Source organism: Pelophylax lessonae (genome assembly GCF_965119305.1).
Source record: "Pelophylax lessonae genome assembly, chromosome: 4".
NCBI lineage: Eukaryota > Metazoa > Chordata > Amphibia > Anura > Ranidae > Pelophylax > Pelophylax lessonae.
In genome coordinates, this window is record NC_138771.1 from 124277971 (window position 1) to 124305643 (window position 27673).

Consider the following 27673-nt stretch of genomic DNA (forward strand, 5'->3'; position numbering starts at 1 on the left):
CAAACATCAGAGTGGGAGAAATAATTCTAACACCAGACCTCCTGTGTAACATTAAGGCCCCTTTCACACTAGTGCGACTTGTCCCGCGATTTTGCACCGCAAAATCGCACGACAAGTCGTTTTCCATTATTTTCAATGACCCCCATTCATATCAGTGCGTTTTGAAGTCGCACCGACTTCAAGGTAGTTCCTGCACTACTTTGCCACGATTTCAATGCATTTTGAGGCATATAGCCTTGCCCATGCTTTCAAAATCGCGGCAAAAATCGTGCCGCGAAATCGCGGCAAAATTGCGTTGCAATAGTGTGAAAGGGGCCTAAACTGGTAACCTGTAAAGGTGTTTAAAGTGTTGCCTAAGGAGAATTTCAGATACCATAGTTTGGTGCCATTCCACGGGTGTACGCAAATTTATAGCGTGACATGTCGGGCATCTATTTACCCGGTGTAACAACATCTTTTAAACTTTACTAAAAAAAAAATGAGGGTGTGTGTGTGTGTGTGTGCGTGCAATAAAATTCATTAGTGTGTTTTTTTTCCAAAAAGCGTTTGTAAAATTGCTGTGCAAATACAGTGGGGGGAGATTTACTAAAACTTGAGACTGCAAAATCTGGTGCAGCTCTGCATAAAAACCAGTCAGCTTTAAGGTTGTAGCACACGTTCACATTGGTCTGATTTGACATGTGATTAGAAATGCAATGGCACTATCCGAATTGGTGCGACGCCGACTTTGCACTGCACTGATTCCCAAAAGTAGTTTCTGTACTACTTTTGGTGATTTGGGGGTGGGGATTTCCATAGACATATGTGCAGGAATCTGCACAGATTTCTGTGAAATCTCCCCTGAAGTCGGACTGAAATGCCAACTTGAAATTGTGCAAGTTCAGCTGATTTCGCACAATTTGAATGGGCGTGTGAACCTGGGTATATTGTCAAAGCCTAATTGAGCAAGCAGAAGTTAGAAGCCGACTGGCTAACATGCACAGCTGCACCAGATTCCGAGTGCTCTAGTTTTTTGTATGTTCTAAGTAATTTTCTAGCAAAAAAATGTTGAGATTTACACCCCTCCCCTGACGGCTGTTCCGAATGGCTGTAAAGTTACTGCTCACAATTACTGCCAGCCCCTCTGCTATGACAAAATGTACTACAGTGTCTGTTATTTTTTTTTTTTTTTTTTTTTTTTTTTTTAAATTCTTCTGCTAAATACCCTAATCCACCTTGCCAATGTGTAGTCACATGGCAGGTGTTGGAGGGGGATCTCAGCCCCTTCCTCTGTAGTCCATAGATCCGAGAAAGAGAGCGGTGGGCGGTCATGTGACCGCAGATCGGTTAGGTGGAATAAGGTATTTAGCAGGAGATTTTCTATACTGTGTAGTATCTTTTGTCATAGCAGAGGGGCTGGCACTAATTGTGAGCATTGCCTTTACACCCACTTGAATTGAGCAACATGGAGCCTGTGTCCCCACCTGACACCCTCAGGGATGCAGCAGGGCCCTCCGGCTCCCAACTGTCCGTAGATGCAATTTCGGTGGTCCTGGAATCGTTTGTGTCCTGGATGGAGGTGGCCTTTACGGGGCGGGGTGCTAAAAAATGCCCTCTGGCGTTGTATCTGTGCGTGAGACCCTAAAAATGGAGGACGCAGCTGCGACTGAGGCGCAAGTTACAGTTGGTACTTCCAAGCCATTCAGAGCGGCAAAGGTTTTTCCCTTCCCTGCGTATTTTGACAACATGCTCAAAAAGAATGGGACCGCCCTAAGGCCCCGTTCACACTGGGGCGATCCGACTTCCAGGGGCGACCTCCGAGGTCGCGGTGCGAGCAGCACGCCGCGACTTCGGAGCGGCCGGCACGGACTTCATAACATTGAAGTCTATGACGGTCGCTCCGGGTCGCCCCAAAGAAGCTCCGGACCCTTTTTCTAAGTCGGAGCGACTTGTGTCGCTCCTTTTAGAACGGGTCCGCAGCTTCCTTATGGAAGGCGACCTACGGCGACCTGTGAGGCGACCAGGTCGCCTCACAGGTCGCCCCAGTGTGAACGGGGACAAAGCGTTCCTATGGGGTGCCTAAGTGGGTTGCTAGACGCTACCCCTTTGAGAAGTCCATTATAAACAAGTGGACTGTGCCACCTAGAGTAGACCCTCCAGTCCCAAGACTGAATAAAGCTACCATGATCCCAGTGGAGTATTCCTCATCCTTTAAGGATCCGGCGGATAGAAAGGCGGAGTCTTTGACCCGCAATATGTACTCCCTGGCGGGGTCTGCTCTCATACCGGTGTTTACGGTTGCCCTGGTCTCGCAAACATTGGCTGAAAGGGCTAAGTTACTACGCCGTGACCTGGAGGGGAAACATCTTCCTCCTGCCTTTGAGGAGCTGTTGGGCCAGCTGGTGCAGGGGCTGCAATTTGTTTGCGATGCCGCGCTGGATACTGTTCCCATATTAGGCCAACTGTCGGTTTCGGCGGTGGTCCTCCGGTGTATACTTTGGCTAAAGTGCTGGTCTGCGGATCAGTCCTTAAAGAAGGTCTTGACTGATCTACCTTTTCAAGGAGATCGCCTGTTTGGGGCTACCCTGGATGACATTATCAAACATCTCACAGGAGGTAAGAGTACCTCTCTCCCACAGGCTAACAAGGGTAAGGATCCACGCCGCAGACGGGGTCCATCCTTTTCAGCTCACAGTTTTTTTTTTTTTGTTTTTTTTCCGTCCCTCAGGGTCAGTCGATAAGGCAAAGGCCTTCAAGATTACTTGGGTGGATCTAAGCGTCCCTGGTCTGGCAAACACAAATCTAGTTTCTCCAGACCTGAGGACAAGGCCCCCTTTGGCCTGAAGGTGTGCCCTCACCCGTATCTGGGGTGGGGGGACGTCTTTGCCGGTTTCCTGACATGTGGCTCTCCCGGATACAAGAAGAATGGGTTCAAGTGGTCATACGGTCCGCTTACAAGATCAAGTTTCGATCCGTCCCGCCGGTGAGGTTTTTCCCATCCAAAGTGCGACTGTCCCTGGATCCCTTGCAGGCTCTCTTTGGGGCAGTTCAGGACCTGTTAAAACAGGGAGTAATTGTTCCGGTTCCGTGTGCGGTACATTTTCAGGGCTTTTATTCAAACCTTTTTACGGTCCCCAGGAAGGAGGGCAAGGTGCGTCCAATTCCGGACCTAAAGACACTGAATTGCTTCGTGCACGTTCAAAAGTTCAAGATGGAATTAGTTTGTGCACGGTGGTGGCTTCCCTCCTGTTTTGCTGTGGGAGAGGATCACTATCAGTTTGTGATGTTACACTTTGGTCTCCCTTCTGCTCCACGGGCCTTCACAAAGGTGTTGGCTCCAGTCCTGGCACTGTTGCGACAGCGGGGGATATGGGTTCTTGGTTACCTGGACGATCTGCTTCTATGTGCGGAGTCTCCCTTGGTGCTGGTGACAAATTTGGAGATCACCATGTGGACCCTGGAGGAGTTTATGTGGATTCTGAACCTTCAGAAGTCGTCCCTGGTCCCTTCAATGAGCCGGGACTATCTGGGCCTGATGTTGGACTCGTCCTCCGCTAGGGTTTTACTTCCTCCGGAAAAACTCCAGACTGCGGTTCAGCTGTTGCTGTCCAACAAATGGTCATCCGTTTGGACCTGTATGAGAGTTCTGGGACCGATAGTGTTGTCCTTCGAGGCGGTCCCCTTCGCTCAATTCCACACGAGGATCCTCCAGAAGGAAATCCTTCTCAAATGGAACAAAAATCAAAATTCCCTGGACAATCAGATTCAGCTGAGCCAGGTGACCAGGGGGTCCCTGATTTGGTGGCTTTGGTCCCGGATGCTCAAGCAAGGGAAATCCTTCCTCCCTGTATATTGGGACAATTGTCAGCACAGGTGCCAGTCTGTCCGGAATGGGGAGGGGTTCTCAGCAGGTTTTCTTTTCAAGGAGTCTGGTCTCTGGAAGAATCCAGGTTACCGATCAATGTTCTGGAGCTGAGAGCGATCAGGCTTTGCCTAGTCCACTTGGCCGAGCACCTGCAGGGTTGTCCAGTGTGCATTCAATCAGATAATGCTACAGCCTTGGCTTATGTCAATCACCAAGGGGGCACCAAAAGTGCCCTTGCGGCCTTGGAGGTGGCAGGCTTCCTTCGACGGGCGGAGTGCTTTGTTCCAGCTCTCTCTGCTGTTCACATTCCAGGAGTGGAAAATTGGCAGGCGGATTACCTCAGTCGACAAGCTTTGGATGCGGGGGAATGGTCCCTCCATCTGGAGGTGTTCCGGCAGTTGTGCCTTCGTTGGGGCACTCCAGATGAAGATCTGTTGGCGTCTCATATCAACAGGAAAGTGCAGAGGTTTGTGGCCCGCTCCTGGGACCCTCTGACGCGTTGGTGGTCCCGTGGGGTCAGTATCAGCTGATGTATACCTTTCCCCCTCTCAAGTTGCTGTCAAGACTTATTCGCAGGATCGAGGCGGAAGGGATTTTGGTCATTGTTGTGGCTCCGGACTGGCCTCGCCGAGCTTGGTGCGCCAACCTGGTCAGGCTAGTCACGGACACTCCTTGGAGACTTCCTCTCAGGGAGGATCTACTGTCCGGGGGGCCAATCTTCCATACTGCTTTACAGTCACTGGCTTTGACTGCTTGGCTGTTGAAAGGCAGGTGCTGAAGGACAGGGAGTTATCTGCTTCAGTGATTCCCCACTTTGCTTAAAGCGAGGAAAGCGACTTCTAGCAAGATCTATCATCGTACGCGGAAAGCGTATATTGCATGGTGTGAGTCTCTTGGGGCTCCCCCTCACTCTTACTCGGTGGCTCGGATCTTGGCCTTCCTTCAATGGGGAGTTGATCAAAGCTTTGCTTTGAGTACTATCAAGGGTCAGGTCTTGGCCTTGGCAATTTTCTTCCAAAGGCCATTAGCTACCCATTCCCTGGTGCGTAACTTGGTACCTCTGGTGCAACCTTCGTTGCCACCTTGGGGCCATTATATGGTTCTGTCAGTTCTCCAGAAACCTCCTTTTGAAAATATTCGAGAGATTTCCCTGCTTACCTTATCCCAGAAGGTGGCCTTCCTGGTGGCTATTAATTCTGTGCGCAGGGTGTCCTAACTGGTGGCATTGTCTTGTCGTTCTCCCTATCTGGTGGTTCACAGGGATAAAGTGGTACTTCGTCCGGATCCGTCCTTCCTTTCGAAGGTGGTTTCCAGTTTTCACTTAAATGATGACATCGTGTTATCCTCCTTGTGTCCTTAGCCTTAACATCCTAAGGAAATTTCACTACATGAAATGTGAATGTGGTTTGGGCACTCAGGGTGTACTTGGCGAGTACGATGTCTTTTTGGAAGTCCGATTCGCTCTTTGTACTCACGGATGGACCAAAGAAAGGGCTGCCTGCGTCTGCTGCGACTATTTCCAGAAGGATCAGATAGGTTCCTCCTTTCCCTCTTAAGGTGCATTCTGCTCGGGCGCGCTTAGTGCTTCCTGGGCTTTTCGCTATCAGGCATCTGTGCTTCAGGTTTGGAAGGTGGCTATCTGATCGTCTGTTCACACCTTCACAAAATTTTATGAGGTGAATGCGCTGGCATCTGCAAATGCTTCTTTTTGCCGCAAAGTTTTACAGGCTGCTGTTTAAGGGGGTTCTTAGTCTCCCTTGAGGGGGGGTTTTAATTTTTTTTTTTTTTCAGGGGGGTCTCATCTTGTTGTTCTGATGAGTCATATGTTGGCTGGTTGGCTGTGGTTTAGTCTTGTGGACCTATTTTTCTGCTATTCCCACCCCTCATTTTATGGCACTGCTTTGGGACGTCCCTACTGATATGAAGATCAGAGACTGTGTCCGTCAATGAATGATAGAGAAAATTGGATTTTTGTCTTACCGTAAAATCTTTTTCTCTGAAGTTCATTGACGGACGCAGTACCCACCCCTATATTTTGAGTTGGGTTGGTATTATTTTCTCTGACACTGCTTTGATACAAAACTGACATCCTATAGCAGGAAGAGGGAGGGTATACCCCCTGGGACTGCCCATAGGAGTAGCCAGAACTTTTTTTTCTGCCTAGTGTCCTACTCCTGTAGGGGGCAGCATAACCCTACTGATATGAAGATCAGAGACTGCGTCTGTCAATGAACTTCAGAGAAAAGGATTTTTCGGTAAGACAAAAATCCAATTTTTTTATTTACCGTAAAATCCATATCTGTGATGTTCATTGAGGAACACAGCACCCACCCTTCTGTGTAGTTGGCTTTCTTCTGACACAGCTATAGGCACTCAGTTTTGCTACAAGCAGTGTCAGAAGAAAGCCAACTCCAGAGGGGCGGGTGCTGTGTCCATCAATGACCATCAGATAAATGGTTTTTACGGTAAGTCCAAAAATCACATTTTTTTTTTTTTTAACTTGCTAGCAAAATAGACCACTCTGTGAAAAGTCCATTCCATAGCATAGTTCTCCCCCTTGCATCTCATACCCTTTTCTCTTCTGGGTGTGTCTGATTACTTTTTTTTTGCTGGCCCAGCATCCCTGCCCCTCCAATCCGTACATAAAATTAATGTAGTTACAGAGAGAGAAGCTAAATTTTATATACTGCAGAGTGGAACTTAAAGAGAAGCTCCAGGCTCCTGTGTAAACATTTAAAGTCAGCAGCTGCAGAACACTGTAACTGCTGACCTTGTAATAAACAGCCACTCACCTGTCCCACGATCAATCGATGGGCTCACCCCAGCCGTTCTGAAATCTTCTGTGTTTAGCACCGCCGTTTTAGTGTTACTAAACCCAGGATCCTGCATTCACTATATCTGGTCTCCCACAGTACACAGAACATGGAAATGAAATCATTTTAGGAACTATAAACTGCTAAATACCTTTCGCTTTCGTTCAGTGAATGACACGTGGTATTCTTTAACATTGGGTTATACTGCCCCCTACAGGAGTAGGACACTAGGCAAAAATAAAATTCTGACTTCACCCATGGGCAATCCCAGGGGGTATACTCCCTATAGCCAATTAGGTTTTTTTTATTTATTTTTTGCCTAGTCAGGAGTAAGGACCTAGTTCCTTGCTGGGATCTTAGGTCCTGGCAATTTTTACCTTTTTTTTTTTTTTTATTTATTTTTTTTAAATGTAAATTTTTTTCCTATCTTTGTTTTTTGGTCCTGTGAGAATCTGCAGTCAATTACCGGACTGGGCGACGGACTGGATATATTTTGCAAAATCCAGAAGCCCCCCCCCCAATCTGACCAGCGAGCACGCGAGTTAATTGTCTTGCAAAGGTGCATACGACCTGGCCTCTGCCTGCGTCGCAGCGTTCCTCCTGGCCGACAGCCCCCCATTCTGATGGAGAGGTGGTCGGTCCAGAGCGATGCCCACCCTGTTTCCATGGTATATTAAGTAGCTGTCCCCCCCCTTCACCTGGAGGTTTTGGGGTGGATGTGGGCACCTCCCTGGGACAGTGAGACCCCCCCCCCCCCGTTCCCCTCTCTCCCTCCAGCCCCTCTAAATTTCGTTGGTCACTGTGGGTCTGCTGGTTCCAGCCCTCTCCGCCGTTCACTTTCCCGGGGTGGAACATTGGCAGGCATATTTCCTTAGCTGGCAGGTGTTAGACCAGGGGGAATGGTCTCTTCATCCGGAAGCGTTTCTTCAGTTGTGGATCTGTTGGCATCTCGGCTCAACAGAAAGGTAAATAGGTTTACGGCTCGGTCACGGGATCCTTTGGCAGACAACACAGATGCACTGGTGGCCCCGTGGGGTCGGGTATAATCTGATTTACGCCTTTCCTCCTCTCAAGCTTCTGTGAAGACTTCTACAGGATTGAGGCAGAAGGGATTCCGGTCATTTTAGTGGCCCTGGACTGGCCTCGCCGGGCCTGTTAAGCACACCTAGTGCGGCTGGTTGCCAATGTTTCCTTGGAGGATTCCCCTCAGGGAAGATCTGCTGTCCCAAGGGCCAATCTTCCAGCCTGCTTTACAGTTGCTGGTCAGTGCTGATCACATGCATTCTACCAAGAAAAAAAACAATTCTCTAGCAATACACACCAAATTGAGCATGTACAGCCTGACTCCAAAGGCTCTGTCTTATCCGGACCTGTTCTGGAGTCGGTGGAAGAAGGGGAGGATCTGTGCATACAAGATCATTAGGGCTGAAACAACTAATCGACTAAATCGATAATAATAGTTGCTCCGTCGATTAGTTGTGCTGCATTCTTGACATTCCCCGACTGTCAGCAAGCTCTGTCTGCTCTGTGAAGCTGCAGTGTGCACTCACTGTCTCTCTCACAGCACGGCTTCCGTGACCTCCCCCCTCCCCCCTCCTCCCTCCTCCCTCCTTTCCTCTCTGCCTTCTTGCTGAGTCAGTGAGGGAGTGAGTCATATCGAGCTGAGGGAGAAGCAGCAAAACGTGAGTGTGCCGAGGTTAGTACTAGTTACAGTGTCCATTCCATGCAATGCAGCCCGCCAAAAACAGAATAAAAGCTTATCCAGATAAACGAGTTAATATTTCTTATGAAGTGCAATATTTTAATAGAAAAATAAGTGATTAAAAACGTCCATATAACACATATAGGTGGTCTTTCTTTGCTCCCTATTTCATATCTATGGCTGACATGGACGTTTTTATTCACTTATTTTTCTATTCTAATATTGCACCTTATAAGGAATATTAACTCTTATCTAGATAAGCATTTATTATATTATTTACAGTATATAGCAGCTTAATTTAAAAAAAAAAAAGTTTTGGTATAAGTGCCGGTTCACACTTGTGCGGTTTGCGAGATTGCATGTAATTCGGAGCGATCTCATGTGCGGATGCACGTTCAGCCACACATGAGGCTTTTTTTGAGCCGCCTCAGAATCAGATCGCACAGCGGTAAGTGGTTCACACTTGTGCGATCCGATTCTGTGCAAACTTGCAGATCGCACTGCAATATGCGATCGCAACTGGGGGTGTCGTTAACTTTTTTAATTTGCACCCCCTGCGTATCGCATATGGCAGTGTGAACTGCCAGATGTGCGGATGCGATGGCCTTAATGCCGCTTCACATTTGTGCGATGCGGGAACGCTGCGAATATGCAGCTTGTTCCCGCATCGCATCCGCACATCTGGCAGTTCACACTGCCATATGCGATACACGGGGTGCAAATTAAAAGTTAACGACACCCCCAGTTGCAATTGCATATTGCAGTGCGATCTGCAAGTTTGCACAGAATCAGATCGCACAAGTGTGAACCACTGTGCGATCCGATTCTGAGGCGGCTCAAAAAAAGCCTCATGTGCGAGTTTGCTGTGGTTGCGCTGCGAATTCAGCCATACAAAGTATATGGCTGAACTCGCATCTGCACATGAGATCGCATGTAATTTAGGAGCAGTGCGCTCCGAATTACATGCAATTTCGCAAACCGCACAAGTGTGAACCGGCACTAACACTCTGTCTGTTCATTATTATTTTAAATAAATGAAAAAAAAAAGGCATATTGAGTTTTTTTATGATTTTATCCGATTAATCGAAAAAATAATCGGCAACTAATCGATTATTAAAATAATCGTTAGTTGCAGCCCTAAAGATCATACAGCCTTTTTACACAGTGCAAAGGATTAAAACTTTAGGTACCACAGTGAGTAGAACAATAATGCTTTACGGCAAATACCGACTCATTTTACTGTTGTGGGTTTAGTAACACTTTAAGTGTGGGTGCCCGGCTGTGACAGCTTGCGGCTTCACAGCTGCGTGCTTACTGCGCATATGTGAGTTGTGCTGGGCATTGTGAATGGTCCCGTAGTCTTCTGGGACCTGTTGTGTCCCAGAAGACTGCAGGGAGGGGGTGGGGGGTAGAAGAACTTCTGATTGCCTAGGTCAGGGGTACTCAAATGTAAATTTGAAAGGTCCACTTGCCAATTTTCCATTCAGTCCGAGGTCCGGGAAAAGTGACCTTCAAATTCCAAATACAGAACGCCAACAACAAAAAAAGACATTCCCCAAAACTTTTGAACTATACACAAAAAAAATGACCTAACAAATACACAACAATATGTGAAATATGACACTGATCCATAGATGGGAGAGACTGCAAACAGAGTTTTGTGTCTTTTAGCTATTCTTCCCGTCAGCCTGATTTATAATTTCAGCCACTGTGCCTGCAATGATGGAAAACAAATAATATATATGTGCACGTAAAATAAATCTATAATTCTAACTATACAGAACTACAGAAATGTTTTTAAAAAGGTTAATGTATTTCACCTGCATATCCACTGAAAATACACAGCAAAAAATAGTTTGTACTACTGTAAACCATAAAAATAAAGTCTCACTGCATTTTGATAGAATTCTTTAAAAATGCAGTGAGACTTCATTTTTATGGTTTACAGTAGTACAAACTATTTTTTGCTGTGTATTTTCAGTGGATATGCAGGTGAAATACATTAATCTTTTTAAAAACATTTCTGTAGTTCTGTATAGTTAGAATTATAGATTTATTTTATGTGCAAGAATTCAGCATTCCTGCACTTACTTGAGGGGGTGTGAGAGGGAGAGAGAGAGATAGAGGGAGGGGGAAGAGAGACAGGGTGAGGTGAGAGAGAGGAGACAGAAAGAGGGGGCAAGACTGAGAGAGAGGGGGTATGTCTGCTACTCACAATTATGGCCCCAGACTGCTCTCCCCTGGGCTCAGGCAGCCGGGATCTAGAGCTGCTGTGTGTTCTATATTTCAGCCGGGATCAGAGCTGCAGAGGAGGGGCGGGGCTTGCTATGCACGGCTCTCCTGCAGGGGCGTTCCCTGTTCTCTGGGCAAACACTGAGCTCTCCGCTCTGAATGCTGTTCACTGTCCATCCCTCTCATCAGGAAAAGAAGTCTGTGTGCGTGGGGTGGATGGGGGGACCGATCGTATGTCATTGATACTGGGATAGACAGGAAACTGGACTGCTGAGGGGATTAGCATGTACAGAGACCGCTCTGCAACAAGTTAAAGTGCAGACAGAACCTACCACGGGGCCTGAATGGTCAATCCTCCCCTGATCCTCCGCTGTGAATGCTGGGCAGTGGGCATGTGACGTCACTGGTTTCTAGATGCCAAGCGGCCGGTGATCTAGCAACCAGTGATCTTGAAAACAAACAGGCAGCTGCTTCAGCACAGACCACTTTGGCGGTCCAGATTTAAGCACGTCCGGGTCCGGACACAGCCCGGAGTCCGCCTATTGAGGACCCCGGGCCTAGGTAATAGGAGCAGAAATGGGAGTGGGTACCTCTCAAAATCGGGTGCCAGTGCAATTTCTGAAAGAGGAGGATGAGAAGCACCACTTTAAAGAGGTGCTTTGGTCATATTTTGTGGCTTCCCTGCCACTGCCCAGTCAGATGCAGATGTTCGAGTAGTCTGACCACTTTATTCCTGTGACAATGCACTCCTGCAGTGGGCTTGGATGCATTGTCTTTGGATTTGCTATCCTCAGAGGCAGCAATAAGGCACAATAATGTCACCCTTGCCTCAAAGTCAGGACCAAGTTGAATTTTTTTTTTTTTTTTTGTGTACAGCTAATTTTGTTTAGGTGGCGGGGGCTGGCATTTTTAATCAGTTTTCAAAAGCTTGATGCATTTATATTGTGTATAGACAAAAATCTCTGTAAATAAGGCATCTCTGCGTAGAAAGCATTAATTCCCCTCCAACTGCCTGACACTCCACTTAATCTTCCAGGAAGTTCCAGGACTGTCTCGCATTTGGTCCCCTTCTGCACTGCAGTGTTTTTTTCTCCAGCCCCTATGTCACTTCAGGACACAGTAGTGAAGTAGAGGCAGAATGAAGAAACCACACACTTGAGTGGGGGCTAAACATCTGACACACCAGGTATTGTGTCTAATGCTTAACATGTATAAGCCACTGTATCTCAGGAAGATGGCAGAGATCAGCACAGCTTAAGGGGTATGTAAAAACCCTTTTCTTTGAAGGAATGTATTTGCCAGTTTTAAAATGAGATAGTTGGGTTCATAGCTTAAGAAAATAACATTGTTCTTTTACTGGTTTAGTCCTTGTATTTTCCCCCCCTGAAAGTGTACTAAATTAAACCTGTATCTTCTTTCTGTCCACAGTGACGATGCTGCATCTTCGACCACATGCTGTACATGTATAGTCTGGACATCCTCTCATTTTGTTCCTGAAATTAGTAAAAGTGTTGCACCAGGTCCAGGCTGGAGAGGAGGGAGGCCTGCATCACCACCTGGAACGCTAAGGCCTCAGGAGGGTGTGTACACTTAAGATGTCCTTGAGCAGTGGCGCACCAGGAGGGAAAGGTCTGGACACAAATCCCGTGGAGACCTATGATAGTGGTGATGAATGGGACATCGGTGTGGGCAATCTAATTATTGACTTGGATGCTGATTTAGAAAAAGACCAGCAGAAGCTTGAAATGTCAGGATCTAAAGAGGTGGGCATGCCAGCCCCCAATGCAGTGGCCACTCTACCTGATAACATTAAGTTTGTGACACCTGTGCCCAGTGGTCAAAGCAAGGAATCAAAGTCGAAGTCAAAGAGGAGTAAAAGTAGCAAAGATGGAGGAAGGAGCAGTCAGACTTCTTCTGGACTTTTCCCAGCAGGGGATGCAAGTAAAAAAGAAGTGTCAGGACGTTCAGCAGAAGTTGGGGGCAGCTCAGGAATTCCCTCTTCCGCAGCAACCCCTTCAAAAGTGGGAGAAAAATCTGGCAAGGCTGCCCGGAGCTCATCTAGCTCTAAAAAGGAAAGTGGCAAGGCCAAAAAGGACAAGAACGAGGTACCAGGGGCAAGTGGTGAGAAAGAGCCCCTTGGAGTTTTGCAGACAGCCCCTGGAGTGGGGGGTCGGGGTACTACTGTTCAAGAAGCTATGGGGACTGCAGTAGAGCAGCTGGGTGGGGGCATTGCCTCAGACAGTGGAAGTGCATTGAGTGTTATAAAAACAGAGAACGAGGATTCTGAAATAGAAAATCGTGGATTGAAAAAAGTAAAGTCAGAAATGGTAAGCATGCATGATTTATATATTGTTTTTTCTTAAATCAATCATGCTATATAAACTACTGCTCTTTAGTCAATTTACATCAGAGTTCAGAAATGAACAAGTGTTGGAGAAATACCGATAGACATGTTATGTGGAAAAATGGTGCCAATATTGGCCACTAAAAAAAAAACGATTTTGCTGTGTTTACGGTGTGTTTTTCAGAGGGCATGTGACTCAAAAACTGCATCAAAAACGCAGCATGAGTGTGTTTTTGCTGCATTTTCAACGGGAAGGTGCGTTTTTGTTACTGACCAAATATGCACCAAAAATGCGGCAAACTGGATTTTTAACTCTGCAACGGAAGCGCAACAGGCCAGTGTGAAGACATACATAGTATTTTAAAAGGATGCATTTTTATTGAGCTTTTTCTTGTGGTTTTTTTTGTTAACCACAAAAGCACTTCCAAACCTATTAATTATAAAGTCGTATACAATACAATTTATATATATATATATATATATATATATATATATATATATATATATATATATATATATATATATATATATATATATATATATATATATATATATAATTAATTTTTTTTTTTTAACTGTCCATTTGAGTTTTCCGCCAAGTGTATCTTGACGTTTCGGTCCAGAATTTTTATTTCCGTGTACTACTACTAATTCCCTGACCATCTCTAGTCACGATCCTGGATAAAGCATAGCACTGATCTGTGTAGGGGCAGGGGGTCAGTGATTCAGAGGTTTGAAGCAGTTGGCTCATCATAACAGTCAGCCATCTTGCACTTTCAGGAGGAGAGGTTACCCATAACAGTCCACTTGTGTGTCTCAGCACAGGTTGCTTTAAGAGACAAGTGTGGGATATAAAAAACGCACTCCCCTATGTAGCTGTCCCGCACCAACTCTAAGACCAAGACATCACATGATCGCTAATTGCTCAGTTCTCAGTCTTCACTGAGCAGAGAGTGGTGGCTGTCAGTCACCGGCTCTCTGCCCTGCCCCTCCAGCGTTCACTGGAATGCCAGGCTGGGGAATGGGCAGAAGTAGCTGGCTCATGCTCTCAGTAGCACGGTAAGTGTCTGAGCCAGCTGTTGGTCAGGCATCTAGGTGGTTAATGTCAGGATCCCCACAGAACATAGACCAGCACTGTTATGTCAGACAAATCATGGTCCAAGAAGTCCAGAAATAAGTGCACTCCTGTGACCCACATGAGACATATGGCCAAAAAAAGCTTTGGACATACTGCTGCTTATATTAAATAAGCTTAAATTGTATCTCTTGTTTTTGCCAGAAAGATTGATCCCCTATGCCTTATGAACATTAGTGTGGCCTTTAACCCTGCTGTTTTATTTTAAACTTGCTAAAAAGACATTATAGAGACTCCAATTGCAGCCACTCTTGCCAAGCAATCAAATATAATCCTTTACTAAGCTGCAGGTAGAAAGCTTAAATGTTCTTGTACAACACTTTGCAGTGCTTAAAATAGTTGTTACCTCCGACGTGAAATATGAAAAATACATATCCCTCTATAGCACTGTCATTTCAGTCTGCTGCTGCTATCTTATGCTATAAGCATGGATCACTTCAAACAAGTTTTCCTGACACCAAGATAAAGGTGACAAGGGATGGACCTCCCAGCAGATTGATAACCTTGGCCCTCTTACTATGAGCTGTGTTAAGGAGGGGTGTATCCCTTCTCTCCAATCTGCTCTCAGAGCTCCCCTTACTAAGTGTAACTTCATTTCTCCGCCCCCTTTCTTCCGACAGCCCAGAAATATGTATAAATTGAGCATTTTAAATGGCTGTAGAGAAGAGAAGACTGGAGATAAACAGGTACAACTTATGTTAGAGGATTTGTTTAATCTCTGTGTATAACCTGAGGTCAGTCAATTAATTGGGTATATTTAAGGGTTTACAACCACTTTAACCACTTGCCACAAAATCACATACCTGCACATCATTTTGGTTTAAATGGTTGTTCCGGTAAGATGCTTGCAGCTGCAGGCATCACCCTGATACCGTTTTTTAGAGCCAAAGACTGTTAAAAGCAGCCGGAGGAGACATCTTCCTGCCGTTCGTCCCACCTCTCGGTGGTTATTACAAGTTGCGGGAGGGGACATCTTCCCGCCTTCTGCTGTTCGTCCAGGCTCTCCCGTCCCACCGGGAGACTCGAGCAACCAGCCGGCTGTATGGAGACTCAAACAAAACCGGATTTGGCTTTGATCTGGTCTCGGATGTGGTAACTTGGAAGCAACCTAACATCATCACTTCTGGTTTACTGGAGTCCAAAAGGTGCCAGTTTTAAAAAAATGTAAGTATTCAAAAATGCTGATCTTGGCGTTTTGAATGCCTTCAAGTGCAGAGGAGGTGTTTGGGGTCTTATAGACCCCAGATCTCTCCATAAAGAGTACCTGTCACTGCTTAATACTGTCAAAAGGGATGTTTACATTCCTTGTGACCGAAATAAAAGTGATCAAAAAAAAAATTAAAGGGACAGTGTAGTGTAAAAATAATAAAAACTTAAAGCTCCCCATCCCTCTGTGCTTGTGTGCCGAAACAGACGCATACGTAAGTCACATCCGCAAATGAAAACTATGTCCAAACCACATGTGAGGTATTGCTGCAATCTTTAGTGAGACCTCCTCTGTAACTCTATACATGTAACCTGTAAAAAAAATGTAAATCGCTGCCTATGGAAATTTGTAGGTACCTTATGGGGCTTTTCCACTGCATGGAACCGTACCGGTTCGGCACCCTTTTGTGCTTTTCCACTGCTGGTACCGCATGATATAGGGTCGGAATGGTTCGGTACGGTACGGTATAGGTTTGCTTTTCCACTGCATGGAACCGAACGGTACGGTACGGTACGGCTCTGAAAAAACAGTACCTACTCGATTGTGGTTCCAACAGGTACCAAACTGGTACCATATCCCACAATCCTTTGCATGCAGTCACTACTAGCCACTGATTGGTCAGAGAATCCCACCCACCCCGTTGTTATCCCACCCACTTAACTTTAGTACTGCTTTAGTGGAAAAGCAAACCTATACCGTACCGTACCGAACCGTTCCGACCCTATACCATGCGGTAACAGCAGTGGAAAAGCAAACCAGGCCAAGCAGGGCCGAGTAGAGCCGAGCCGGTACTTGCAGTGGAAAAGTGCCAATAGTTTGTTGCCATTTCACGAGCGTGGGCAAATTTAAAGCATGACATGTTGGGTATCTAGTTACTCGGCGTAACATCATCTTTCACATTGTACCCAAAAATTGGTTAACTTTTGCTATTTTGTGTTTTTGTTTTTAAATTAAAGTGTATTTTTTTCAAAAACAAATTGCGTGTGCGAGACCACTGTTCAAATAGTGTGACATAAAATATTGAAATGACTGCCATTTTATTCTTTAGGGTCTCTGCTAAAAAAACAAATAATGTTTGGGGGTTCTAAATTTATTAGCAAAAAATTCTGATTTTATCATGTAAGCAAAAAATTTGAGAAAAAGGCCTGGTCCCCATGGGCTGAACGAGAGAATTTGATCAATTATCAGTAAAACCGCAAGAATGGAGGAGTCTCACCTGCTGGCTATTTTATTGGGATAGCGGTGTCTGATTACCTGATCATTGACTGCATCGGATTGGATGCAGTCACTGTTTGGTCAAATATTTTACACTCGTCTCATTCTATTTTTTATTGGAAATTTGTGAAGCCTGGTGGTGCCTGCAGAATCTGCCAGAATTCAAGCCATGTGTGGTCAGCTTTGACTGAAGGTGCCACAATACCAGAGTGTACCACCAGATGGTGCTGTAGGTGAATTTTAGAATGTTAACTATAAGGGAACAATGCCTACTAAAACTACTATGTTTTACATGGCCCAAGAGGCACAGTTATCCTAGTTCATCCTGCTTGTGAGACCCACTGTATTTTGAAGGGGAAAAAATAAGTATATTTAAAAAAACTGGACTGTCCTTTAAGATACAAAGATTATTATTTTTTCTTTTATCAACATATTTACAGAAATGTATCCTTTCTCTTACGTCCTCCGACAGTCGCCGCCCACTCATAGTCTTCACCAATGAGGTATTGACTTCCTCTCCTTAAGAGTAGCTAGGCAAAAGACTTGTTAAAACAAAAGCATTTCCATAGACACACCCATGGGGGCTGTCCCACTGGTCCAATACCCCTCCTGCAATAGCCATCTCAACTCAGTTGGTCTTCTGCCTAGTTCAGGAGTAGTCAGGCTTCCCTGTGCTGGGGCTACAGTCTCAGCCTTCTTCTATTTTATGATTTTATTTTCTAAAAATTTCATTTTTTCTTTGCTTTGCTAGCTGTTTATTTTGTCAGCTTTTAGTTAGTCGGATCTTCAGATGAAGATGGAGTTTGCGGAGCTGGGAATCGGACTGGTCGTCCTGCTTATCCAGGCCAGAGGATCAGATGGAATCCCAGCCCGCCATCGAGCGTTTCGCAGGCTATGTGTTCGCCCTTGCCTCACAAACGACCCATCCCTGTCCCCAGGGATGCAGCCTTGTGAGGTGGCTACCTCACCGGACACATGCACGGTTCGTCCGTGCACTCCTGGTGTCCTGCGTTTTTGGCTGGCGGCACTCCCCTGCCATCTGAGGGTGGGCGGTTTTCCTTTTATTATGAGGCACCCCACGCCATCGAGTACAGGTAAGTACACTCTGTGTGGGGCCTCTGTCTGGGGTCGGAAGTCCTGTGTGTCTGTGGTGTCCCCTGTGTCTGTGCGTTTTTGGGCTCCCTGATCCTGGTCCCTGCGGGGGGTTTTTCTCTCATAGCCTGCGCTGTGTGGGGTTTGGGGGATCCCTCTCCTGTGTCACTAAGGTGCTTGGAGGTACAGACTAGTGTGGCGACCGCTGCGGGGTTAAAAAATGCTGATCCACCATTTTAGGTGTGGGTAGCATGTCTGGCTTCACTGTGGGCGCTTGTATAGCATTGTGTGTAGTGTCTTTTGGCGCCTTACGACGCCATCTTGTGTATGGCAACGATCGTTCCGAGCACATGTCGGCGGCCATTTTGCCGAAGCCTCCCATTGCTTTGCATAGGCATCCATGTTTCCTTAGCCTGCAGCCTCTGTTCAGTCTCTGCAGTGACATCACTTCTTTCTCTTACTCTGGAGGCTCTGTCCATTTTAGAATTTTCTTTTCTTTTCCTCCATTGTGCAATTTTCCTGGCTCAGTTTGTCCCTGCGTGGGGGGGGGTCTGTGTTCCACAGCCATTGTAGTGGTGTGCTGTGGGGGTCCGCGGCGCTCTTAAAGGGCCAGTACCAAAAAAAATTTCCTCCAGCTTTGGTGGGGGATTCCAGTTCTTCTGAATCCTCTACTCTGACTAATTTGGCTGTTGTTGTGGAGACTTTGGTGTCCAAAATGGATGTGCTGATGTCTGAACGTGCTGCTAGAAAAAGGCCTAGGATGTTCTTTTTCTTCTGATTCTGAATGTGACATGGTTGCTGTAGGTAGCGTGCCCCTTTCTCGCTCTTCTCAGGACCCGCAAGAGTCTGAGGGGGAGGCGGAGGTTACAGGGGTGGAGGTTTCCCCCTCTGGGACGCCGCTGATTTCTGCCATTAAAGAAACACTACATTTAGAGGATGAGCCCAATCCTCCGGGCATTGTCATCTTTTGGTACACACAGGACCCACAACACGGCACAGGTTTTTCCTTGCCCCACTGAGTTTCATCACACTGTGAATGAACAATGGCGCAATTTAAAACACACCTTCACGGTGCCTAAGAGGTTTCAACTTCTCTATCCTTTTGCGTCCACCACGGTTGCACGCTGGTGTGTGGCTCCTCAAGTGGATCACACTGTAGCCAGGTTGAACAAGGCTACACTGGTTCCTACCAAAGATTCTCCGGTATTTGGGGATCCTACGGATAGGCGGCTGGAGTCGCTTGCCCGCCACACCTATGTGGTGGCGGGTTCCATGCTCAGGCCTATTTTCGCCTCTGTCATGGCGGCTCAGGCTGTGGCGGATTGGACCAAGGTGCTCAGACGCACACTCGTGGCTTATTCTACCCCTCCCGCTACCGTGGAGATGGTGGACCAGATTTATCAAGGGGTCGTTTATTTGTGCGATGCGGCCTTAAATGAGGCCCCTTTTAGCTGCGCGCCTGTCCAGTAACTGTCGGCTGATATGGTTGCAGAGCTGGTCGGCTGACCAGAAATCTAGGAAGGCGGTGGTTGACATTCCCTATGCGGGGTCTCGCCTTTTTGGGGAATCCCTGGATGAATTGGTTTGGGGAGTCGCTGGGGGCAAGAGTACACTGCTGCCCCAGATTCCTAAGGGCAAGCTTTTCCGTGGTAAGCGGGGTCCCCCCTTTAAACCTAATCAGGGTTCCTTTCATGCCTTCAAGTCACAGTATAAGGGGAAACCCTTCAGGAGCCAGAGTGACCAGAGACTGCCCTGGGCCGGCAAACAAAAATCCAGCCAAGCTGGTGCGGCAGCTCAGTCCGCCTCTGCCTGACGGGGCGTCCTCACCCATTTCAGGGGTGGGGGCGGTGTTTCCTCCAACCTTGGCTGCTCCGAGTTCGGGACAGGTGGGTTCAGGAAATCGTTCGATCAGGATACAAGATCGAATTTCTTTCACGGCCGGCCGACAGATTCTTTCCCTCAAATCTTCATTTGACCCCAGGGCAGTTACAAGACCTTCATCAAGCGGTGCAGGATCTCCTCGCTCAGGGGGTGATTGTTCCGATGCCTCATCGGGACGGGTTTGGGGGAGTTTTACTCAAATCTGTTCACTGTGCCCAGAAAGGAGGGCAAAGTGCGACCGATTCTGGACATGAAAGCTCTGAACCGCTTCGTGCGCGTTCGAAAATTCCACATGGAATCGCTCCGCTCGGTGGTGGCCTCTCTGAGCCCGGGAGAATTGCTGGCCTTTATCGACCTGAAGGATGCGTATCTACACATTCCCATATTCGAGGGTCATCAGAGGTACCTCCGATTTGCTATCGCGGAGGAACACTATCAGTTCGTGGCGTTACCTTTCGGTCTCGCTTCGGCCCCAAGGGTCTTTACCAAAGTGATGGCGTCTGTTCTGGGACTGCTGCGGGCGCAGGGCATTGCGGTCTTGGGTTATCTGGACGATCTCTTGTTAAGATCGAGTGCCAGTCAGAGCCTGCTGCGCGATCTGTCCACTGAGGTCCAGACGCTCCAGGAGTTTGGTTGGACAATCAACGTTCAGAAGTCAACCTTGTCTCTTTCGGTTCGTCTCCCGTATTTGGGAATGGTTCTGGACTCTGTTCAAGCAACGGTGTTCTTGCCGGAGGACAAGCTCCGGACCCTACAGTCCGAGGTCGGGTCCCTCAGGGACAACGAATCCTCGTCACTCAGGACCTGTATGCGGTACCTGGGGTTGATGGTATCGGCCTTTGAGGCGATACCATTTGCACAGTTTCACACGCTGTCTCTCCAAGCGGAGATCCTGGCCAGATGGGACGGACTACCTCAGTCCTTGGACGTGAGAGTGTCTCTGAGCCGCCAAACTAGAATGGATCTCTTGTGGTGGCTTCAGTCCCTGGCTGTGTCGGAAGGGAAATCCTTCCGGCCGTTACTATGGACGGTGATTACCACAGATGCCAGCCTGTCGGGCTGGGGTGGCGTCCTGGGCAACCTATCTGCCCAGGGCACTTGGTCAGAGGAGGAATCATCCCTGCCGATAAACATCTTGGAATTGCGAGCGATCAGGCTGTGCCTGCTCCATTGGTCGGATCGTCTTCAGGGCCGTCCTGTACGGGTGCAGACAGACAATGCCACTGCAGTGGCGTACATCAACCACCAAGGGGGCACCAGAAGTGCCTGGGCGGCCCAGGAAGTGACCAGTATTCTGTCTTGGGCTGAGACTCAAGTCCCGGCGATATCGGCAGTTCACATTCCGGGTGTGGAGAATTGGCAGGCCGATTATCTGGGCCACCAGACCCTGGACCAGGGGGAATGGTCCCTACACCTGGAGGTGTTTCAAATGCTGTGTGCGAAGTGGGGATCCCCAGATGTGGATCTGTTTGCGTCTCGGCTAAACAACAAGGTGGAAAGGTTCGTGGCAAGAACGCGCGATCCTCTGGCAGATGCCTCGGATGCGCTGGTGGTGCCCTGGCATCAGTATCATCTGATCTATGCCTTTCCTCCGATTCAGTTGTTGTTCGAGGTTCCTTCGCAGGTTAGCCTCGGAACCAACAATGGTGATTCTGATGGGGCCAGACTGGCCACGCCGGTCCTGGTACGCGGACATCATTCACCTGGCCGTCGAGCCTCCATGGCGGCTGCCAATGCGGGCAGATCTGCTGTCTCAGGGTCCGATCTTCCATCCTGCTTTACAGTCACTGGCTTTAACTGCATGGCTGTTGAAAGCCAGGTCCTGAGAGACAGGGGCCTCTCCTCAGAGGTCATTCCCACTTTAATCAAGGCTAGAAAAGCCTCGTCTGGTAAAATTTATTACCGAACTTGGAAAACTTATTTTGCCTGGTGTGAGTCCAGGGGTTTCTCTCCTCGTTCATACTCGGTGGCGAGAGTGTTGGCTTTCCTCCAATCTGGTGTGGACCAGCGCCTTGCATTGGCTGCGATTAAGGGCCAGGTTTCTGCACTGGCTGTTCTTTTTCAGCGCCCTGTGGCGTCTAATTCCTTGATTCGCACCTTCATTCAAGGTGTGCGTCACTTGGCCCTCCTAGAAGGGAGCCTTTACCTCCATGGGACTTGGGAACTTGGTTCTGTCCGTGTTACAATGTTCCCCGTTTGAAAACATCAGGGAAATCTCGTTACCTCTGCTATCTAAAAAGGTTGCCTTTCTGGTGGCGATCACTTCTGCTCACAGAGTGTCGGAGTTGGCGGCGTTGTCTTGCCGCTCTCCTTATCTAGTGGTTTATAGGGATAAGGTGGTCTTGCGACCAAACCCGTCCTTTCTTCCAAAGGTGGTTTCGGATTTTCACCTCAATGAGGGCATTGTCTTACTTTCGCTCTGTGCGAATCCTAAGCATCCTAAGGAGATTGCCTTGCACTCTTTGGATGTTGTCAGAGCAATTAGGGTTTACCTGTCGTCGACTGAATCCTTTCGGAAATCGGATTCTCTCTCTGTCCTTCCTGAGGGACCTCGGAAGGGTATGGCTGCGTCTGCGGCGACCATTGCAAAATGGATCAGACAGACAATTGTACAGGCCTATTCGTTGAGGGACAGGGTACCACCCTTCCCTGTCAAGGCGCACTCTACCAGGTTGGTGAGTGCGTCCTGGGCTTTCCGGCATCAGGCCCAGGTGTGCAAGGCTGCAACTTGGTCGTCAGTGCACACCTTTTCCAAATTCTACAAAATTGATGTTCTGACATCAGCTGATGCCTCCTTTGGCCGCAAAGTTCTCTGTGTGGCAGTTCAGTAGGGGACCCAGGTTTTATTGCGGGTCCCTGGCTGTTGGGGTTGTTAACCCCTTGGTTTTTTGCTTTCCTGGGTTGTTGCTCCTGTTGAGCATTTTTTGTTACCCAGAGGGTTACCTTTCTGTTCATGTAAGGTTCCTTTCTCTGATATGGGTACTGCGTTGCCTTTTCTGATGGTTGCGTTTCCCACCCCTCATGTCTACACTGCTTTGGAACATCCCCATTGGTGAAGACTGTATGAGTGGGCGGCGACTGTCGGAGGATGTAAGAGAACACGGAATTTTTGTGAAATCGTACCGTAAAATTCCTTTCTCTGAGTCCTCCGACAGTCGACGCCCCTCTTTTGGGGTTTTTTCTTGTACACCTACTGCTAGTCTACCAAACTGAGTTGGGAGGGATTACTACAGGGGGGTATTGACCAGTGGGACAGCCCCCATGGGTGTGTTTATGGAAATGCTTTTGTTTTAACAAGTCTTTTGCCTAGCTACTCCTAAGGAGAGGAAGTCAATACCCCATTGGTGAAGACTGTATGAGTGGGCGGCGACTGTCGGAGGACTCAGAGAAAGGAATTTTACGGTAAGATTTTTACAAAAATTCAGTTTTTCTTGCATCTTAAAGCGGAGTTCCACCCAAAAGTGGAACTTTCGCTCATTTTCTTCCTCCCCCTCATTTGTGCCACATTTGCCACATTTCAGGGGGGAGGGTGGAATGGTACCTGTTTTTGACAGGTACACTTCCCCACTTCTGGTAAACAGCGCTGCGGTGCCGTCCCTTGGAAATTCGGCCCCCTTCCTGCTTTTCCCGCCGCCGAGCAAATTAGGATGCTTTGCGCATGTGCGGTAGGGAACCAGCTGTTCCCTAGAACAAATGCCAGTTTTCCTTATAACAAATGGTGGCAGCACTCGGCAGCCGATCCGAAAATCGGCTGGGGTGCTGGCATTGCGGGCTCCCTGGACAGGTAAGTGTCTATATATTAAAAGTCCGCAGCTACAGTATTTGTACCTTCTGACTTTTTACATTTTTTTTTCCCCCAGCTGGAACGCCACTTAAAGCATTCTAAGAGAACTGACTTAAAACACACAGACAGAGTGTATCAGGGTTTTGTTTAAATGTGCACTAGTTTACAGATTTTCTTTGAATTTTTGTTTGGACGCTGGCAAATAAAGGTGACCAGATTGTTTATATCACCTCCCACACGAAGCATGCCTAGGATTTTTGCTATTGTCCCAGGAAGATGAATGTCGTGTTTTTTTTTTTTTTTTTTCCTTCTGCTAAAAGGTTTACCGGTTATTACCAGGCACATTTTCTTTTTGTGGTTTTTTTTTTTCTTCTTCTTCATTCAAGACTTTATACACGCTGCTTGAACTGTTCCTTCTAGCTGTCTGGAGCATAGGCTTTGGATGCTGTACTTGGACCTCGCTGTACTGTTTTTAAGGCTGTTTGACACTTGAGGGGGGTAAAACCCTGCGGTTGAGCTGCATTTTTACTGTCCCTCAACTGCTCCCCCATTTGCTGCAGAGGCAGTGGTAGAGGGATAGTATCCCCTGTTGCTCTTGGCTGGTGGTACCACCATTGAAGTGAATAGGGCCGTGTTGCACAGTGCTGTTGCGGAGGAGTTGTCCAGTAAAACAGGCATTGAGGAGACAGTAGAACACCTCCTTCTCGCTTGTCTATTGCTCTCTGAAAAGAAATCTGAACATGGATCGCTTTTAAACATCAAAGCAGGTGTAAACAAGCCCTTAGTTCACCCCAGAGCGCTTTTTACGTCCAGAGTTGTGACAACGCTTCTGATGTGTGATCTTGTCTCTGAAGACTCGTTAATGTGTAGGATGAGCGCTAGAAGCTGCTTCTTTTATTGAAACCATTGGACTCCATTATATTTTCTTGTTCGCTTTCCATGGAAAGGGTTCATACACTGATGAGTTCTGCTTCACTAACTATTGTGTATTGCACACACCCTCTGCACTTTCTCCTGCCATTCAGTGTAACACCTTGACCTCATTGCTCCTTATCACAAGAAACACGCAGTTTCACCTTGATTCCTTCTTGCGGCTGCCTACAGTGACCTTGTCCTCTCCAGCCGTTTGAACCTCTTCTGCTTCCAGCAGTTGGTTTGTGAGTGTACCTTGTGTTAGAGGTAAGTTATTCTTGTTTGATTTCCAGCCTGTCAGATCCCACAAAAAGAGGTTCAGGTTTGCTGTTGCCTCTGGCTCTTGATCCACTAATAGTTGCAGGATGGCCTGCATTGATCCCGCTCAAGGGTAGTCTGACCCAATCAGGCTCTTCAGACTGAATAAATCCTCTGTACCAAGGACTGTTTAACATCCTGCTTCACGGTTGCTGGCTTTAATGGCATGGTGTTGAAACCCAGGTCTTGAGGGACAGGGGCCTTTCCTACTTGGTTCCCCACAATGGTGAAAGCCAGTAAGCCAGTTTCTAAGGTCTACCATTGCACATGGAAGACCTACTTCACTTGGCACGAGGAAAGACATTTTTAGGACCCATAGTCCTGAGTACTACAAAGGGTCAGATTTCAGAACTTGCAATCTTGTTCCGATAACTCCTGGCCTCCCAATCCCGAATACCTTTGTACAAAGTTTCTCTTTAGTGTCCCCCTGTGCACCCATCTTTTTCTCCATGCTATTTACATTTTGTTTATCTGAGCACTTTAAAGACTACGCTTTGAACCTATCAGAGATAATACAATTTCCATTTTCATTTGCATTTTTTTTTCTTTGTTGCCATTATGTCTGTGATGCATGTCTGAACTTGTGGCTTTTTCTGGTGTTAAGAAAATACCTTTTCTAACTGTGTGGGTTTTCTCCCACACTCCAAAGACCTGCTGGTAGGTTAGTTAGCTCCTGTCTAAATTGGCCTTACTATGTATAAATGTGAGTTGGGGACCTTAGATGATAAGCTCCCTGAGGGCAGGGGCTGATGTGAGTGTATTGCTGCGTAAATTGGCGGCTCTATAGAAATACCTGTAATAAAATAAACCCAGGTGGCATTGAGGTCCAGAGTTTCTTTTTCTAAGGTGATTTTGATTTTTTACTTCAATCTGGGCATTTTGCTTCTATCCCTCCATCTGGTCCCACTAAATCAGAAGGGGATTTCCCCTCATTGTCTGGTTGTAATTTTTAGCTGTGCTTGTCTACCTCGCAGCCATTGCTTCCATTATAAAGATTGACCGTCTTTGTCATCCGTTATAGTCTTTGTAAAGGGGAACCAGCTTCTCCTACCATCTTTTTTCGGTGACTCGGAAAATCCTTATTCAAGCTTGTAGTCTAAACAAGCACTTGTTTGCATTTTTTTTTTCTCCTTGGACTATTTTTTTTGGATGTCTCTTGTCTCTGAATCCTGTGTCCCTCAGTGAATAAGAAGAAAATTACATTTCTGTACTCGCCATAAAATCTTTATTTGAAGTTCGTTGAGGAACACAGTGCCCATCCCTTGGAGGCATACCATGATTAAGAGGGGTTGGCTCAGGCAAATCCCCCCCCCCACACCCCCCAAAGTCACCAGTAGGTGGCAGTATAACCCAAATGTCTGATTCCTGTGTCCCTCATTGAACTACCAGCCCACCCCCCCTCCCTCTTTGAGTTTGTCACATATTAACGATTTGTTAAAAACTAATAATTTTAAAATTCGCTAAAGGTAATAGAGATCATAGACTGTTATTACATAGGTCAACTGTATAATGAGAACCTTGTGAACCACTTTAAACGTATGATTTAAATACAAGGTTCTTTTACCTTCATGCATTCTGTGCATGAACGTAAAAAATCATCTATGTGCAGCAGCCCCCTAATACCTGAGCCCCATCGCGATTCAGCGATGTGGACGAGAGCCTCGGCTCTCCGGGGACTTTCCCTCCTCATTTGCTGCAAAACCAGTAGCCATTGGCTCCTGCTACTGTTAATCACAGCCAGTGAGGAGAGAGAGGGGGCGGGGCCAAGGCAAGGCTCTCTCTGTGTGTGAATGGATACGCAAAGCAGCAGCTCAGGGGTAAGCCTGCTTGGATGACCCCATAGCAAGCTGCTTGCTATGGGGGCACATGACCGGAGGAAGGGGCCAGGACCTGCAAAGGACTTGAGTAAAAGAGGATCTAGGCTGCTCTGTGCAAAACATTTGCACAGAGCAGGTAATTATAACCTGTTTCTTATTAAAAAATATGAAAATCTTTCCGTGCTATCCCTGTGTATAAACCACCTACTTAACTCCTATAGGAAGCAGCTTGCACCGCTATGCTTCCAACCACCTGTACAAAATGCATTAAATATAGTCACAAAAAAGTAAAAAAAGTGCAGCACTCTCTTTTAATAAAGTGCATTCAAATTATAGTGCATGAATAAATAGCTGAAAACTGTGTAAAAATAATCTATATAGAATACATTTATTCCATCTTTTATTTTAAATACAGTGGATATAAAAAGTCTACACACCCCTGTTAAAATGTCATGTTTCTGTGATGTAAAAAAATGAGACAAAGATCAATCATATCATAACTTTTTCCAACTGTTTTAATGTGTTATATAAACTGTACAACTCACTGAAATATTTTACGTGGAGTGAAGTAAAAATAAAAAAAAAAACAAAGTTTATGGTTGCATAATTGTGCACATCCATAAACTAATACTTTGTTAAAGCAACTTTTGGTTTTATTACAGCACTCAATATTTTTGGGTAGGAGTCTATCAGCATGGCACGTCTTGACTTGGCAATATTTGTCCACTCTTCTTTGCAAAAACACTCCAAATCTGTCAGATTGCAAGGGCATCTCCTGTGCACAGCCCTCTTCAGATAACCCCACAGATTTTCTATCTGATTCAGGTCTGGGCTCTGGCTGAGCCATACCTTTGTTGATTTGGATGTATGCTTTGGGTAGTTGTCATGCTGAAAGATGAAGTGCCTCTTCATGTTTGTTTTTCTAGCCGAAGCCTGAAGGTTTTGTGCTAATATTGACTGGTATTTAGAACTGTTCATAATTCCCTCTACTTTGACTAAGGCCCCTGTTCCAGCTGGAGAATAACCACTCCAAAGCATGATGCTGCCACCACCATGCTTCACTGTGGGTATGGTGTTTTTTTGGTGATGCACAGCATTGTTTTTGCGCCAAACATATCCGTTGACATTATGGCCAAAAAGTTCAACCTTGGTTTCATCAGACCAGAACACATTTTCCCACATGCATTGGGGTGACTTCTGATGTGTTTTTGCAATATTTGGCTGGGCTTGGATGTTTATCTTGGTGAGAAAATCTTCCGTCTTGCCACTCTAGCCCATAGCCCAGACATATGAAGAATACGGGAGATTGTTGTCACATGTACCACACAGCCAGTACTTGCCAGATATTCCTGCAGCTCCTTTAAAATTGCCGTAGGC

The 27673-nt window shown here is 46.8% G+C and overlaps 1 protein-coding gene across 2 annotated transcripts in view; it reads left to right on the forward strand.

Annotated features, from left to right (window-relative positions):
* ZNF609 (zinc finger protein 609) overlaps positions 1–27673 on the forward strand; it is a 216949-nt gene that overhangs the window by 42337 nt on the left and 146939 nt on the right. For both annotated transcript variants that reach the window (XM_082254933.1, XM_082254934.1), the window contains exon 2: positions 12020–12918. In XM_082254933.1, coding sequence (XP_082111059.1) covers positions 12187–12918 — 732 coding nt within the window. In that variant the 5' untranslated portion in view covers positions 12020–12186. The remainder of the gene's footprint in view (positions 1–12019; positions 12919–27673) is intronic.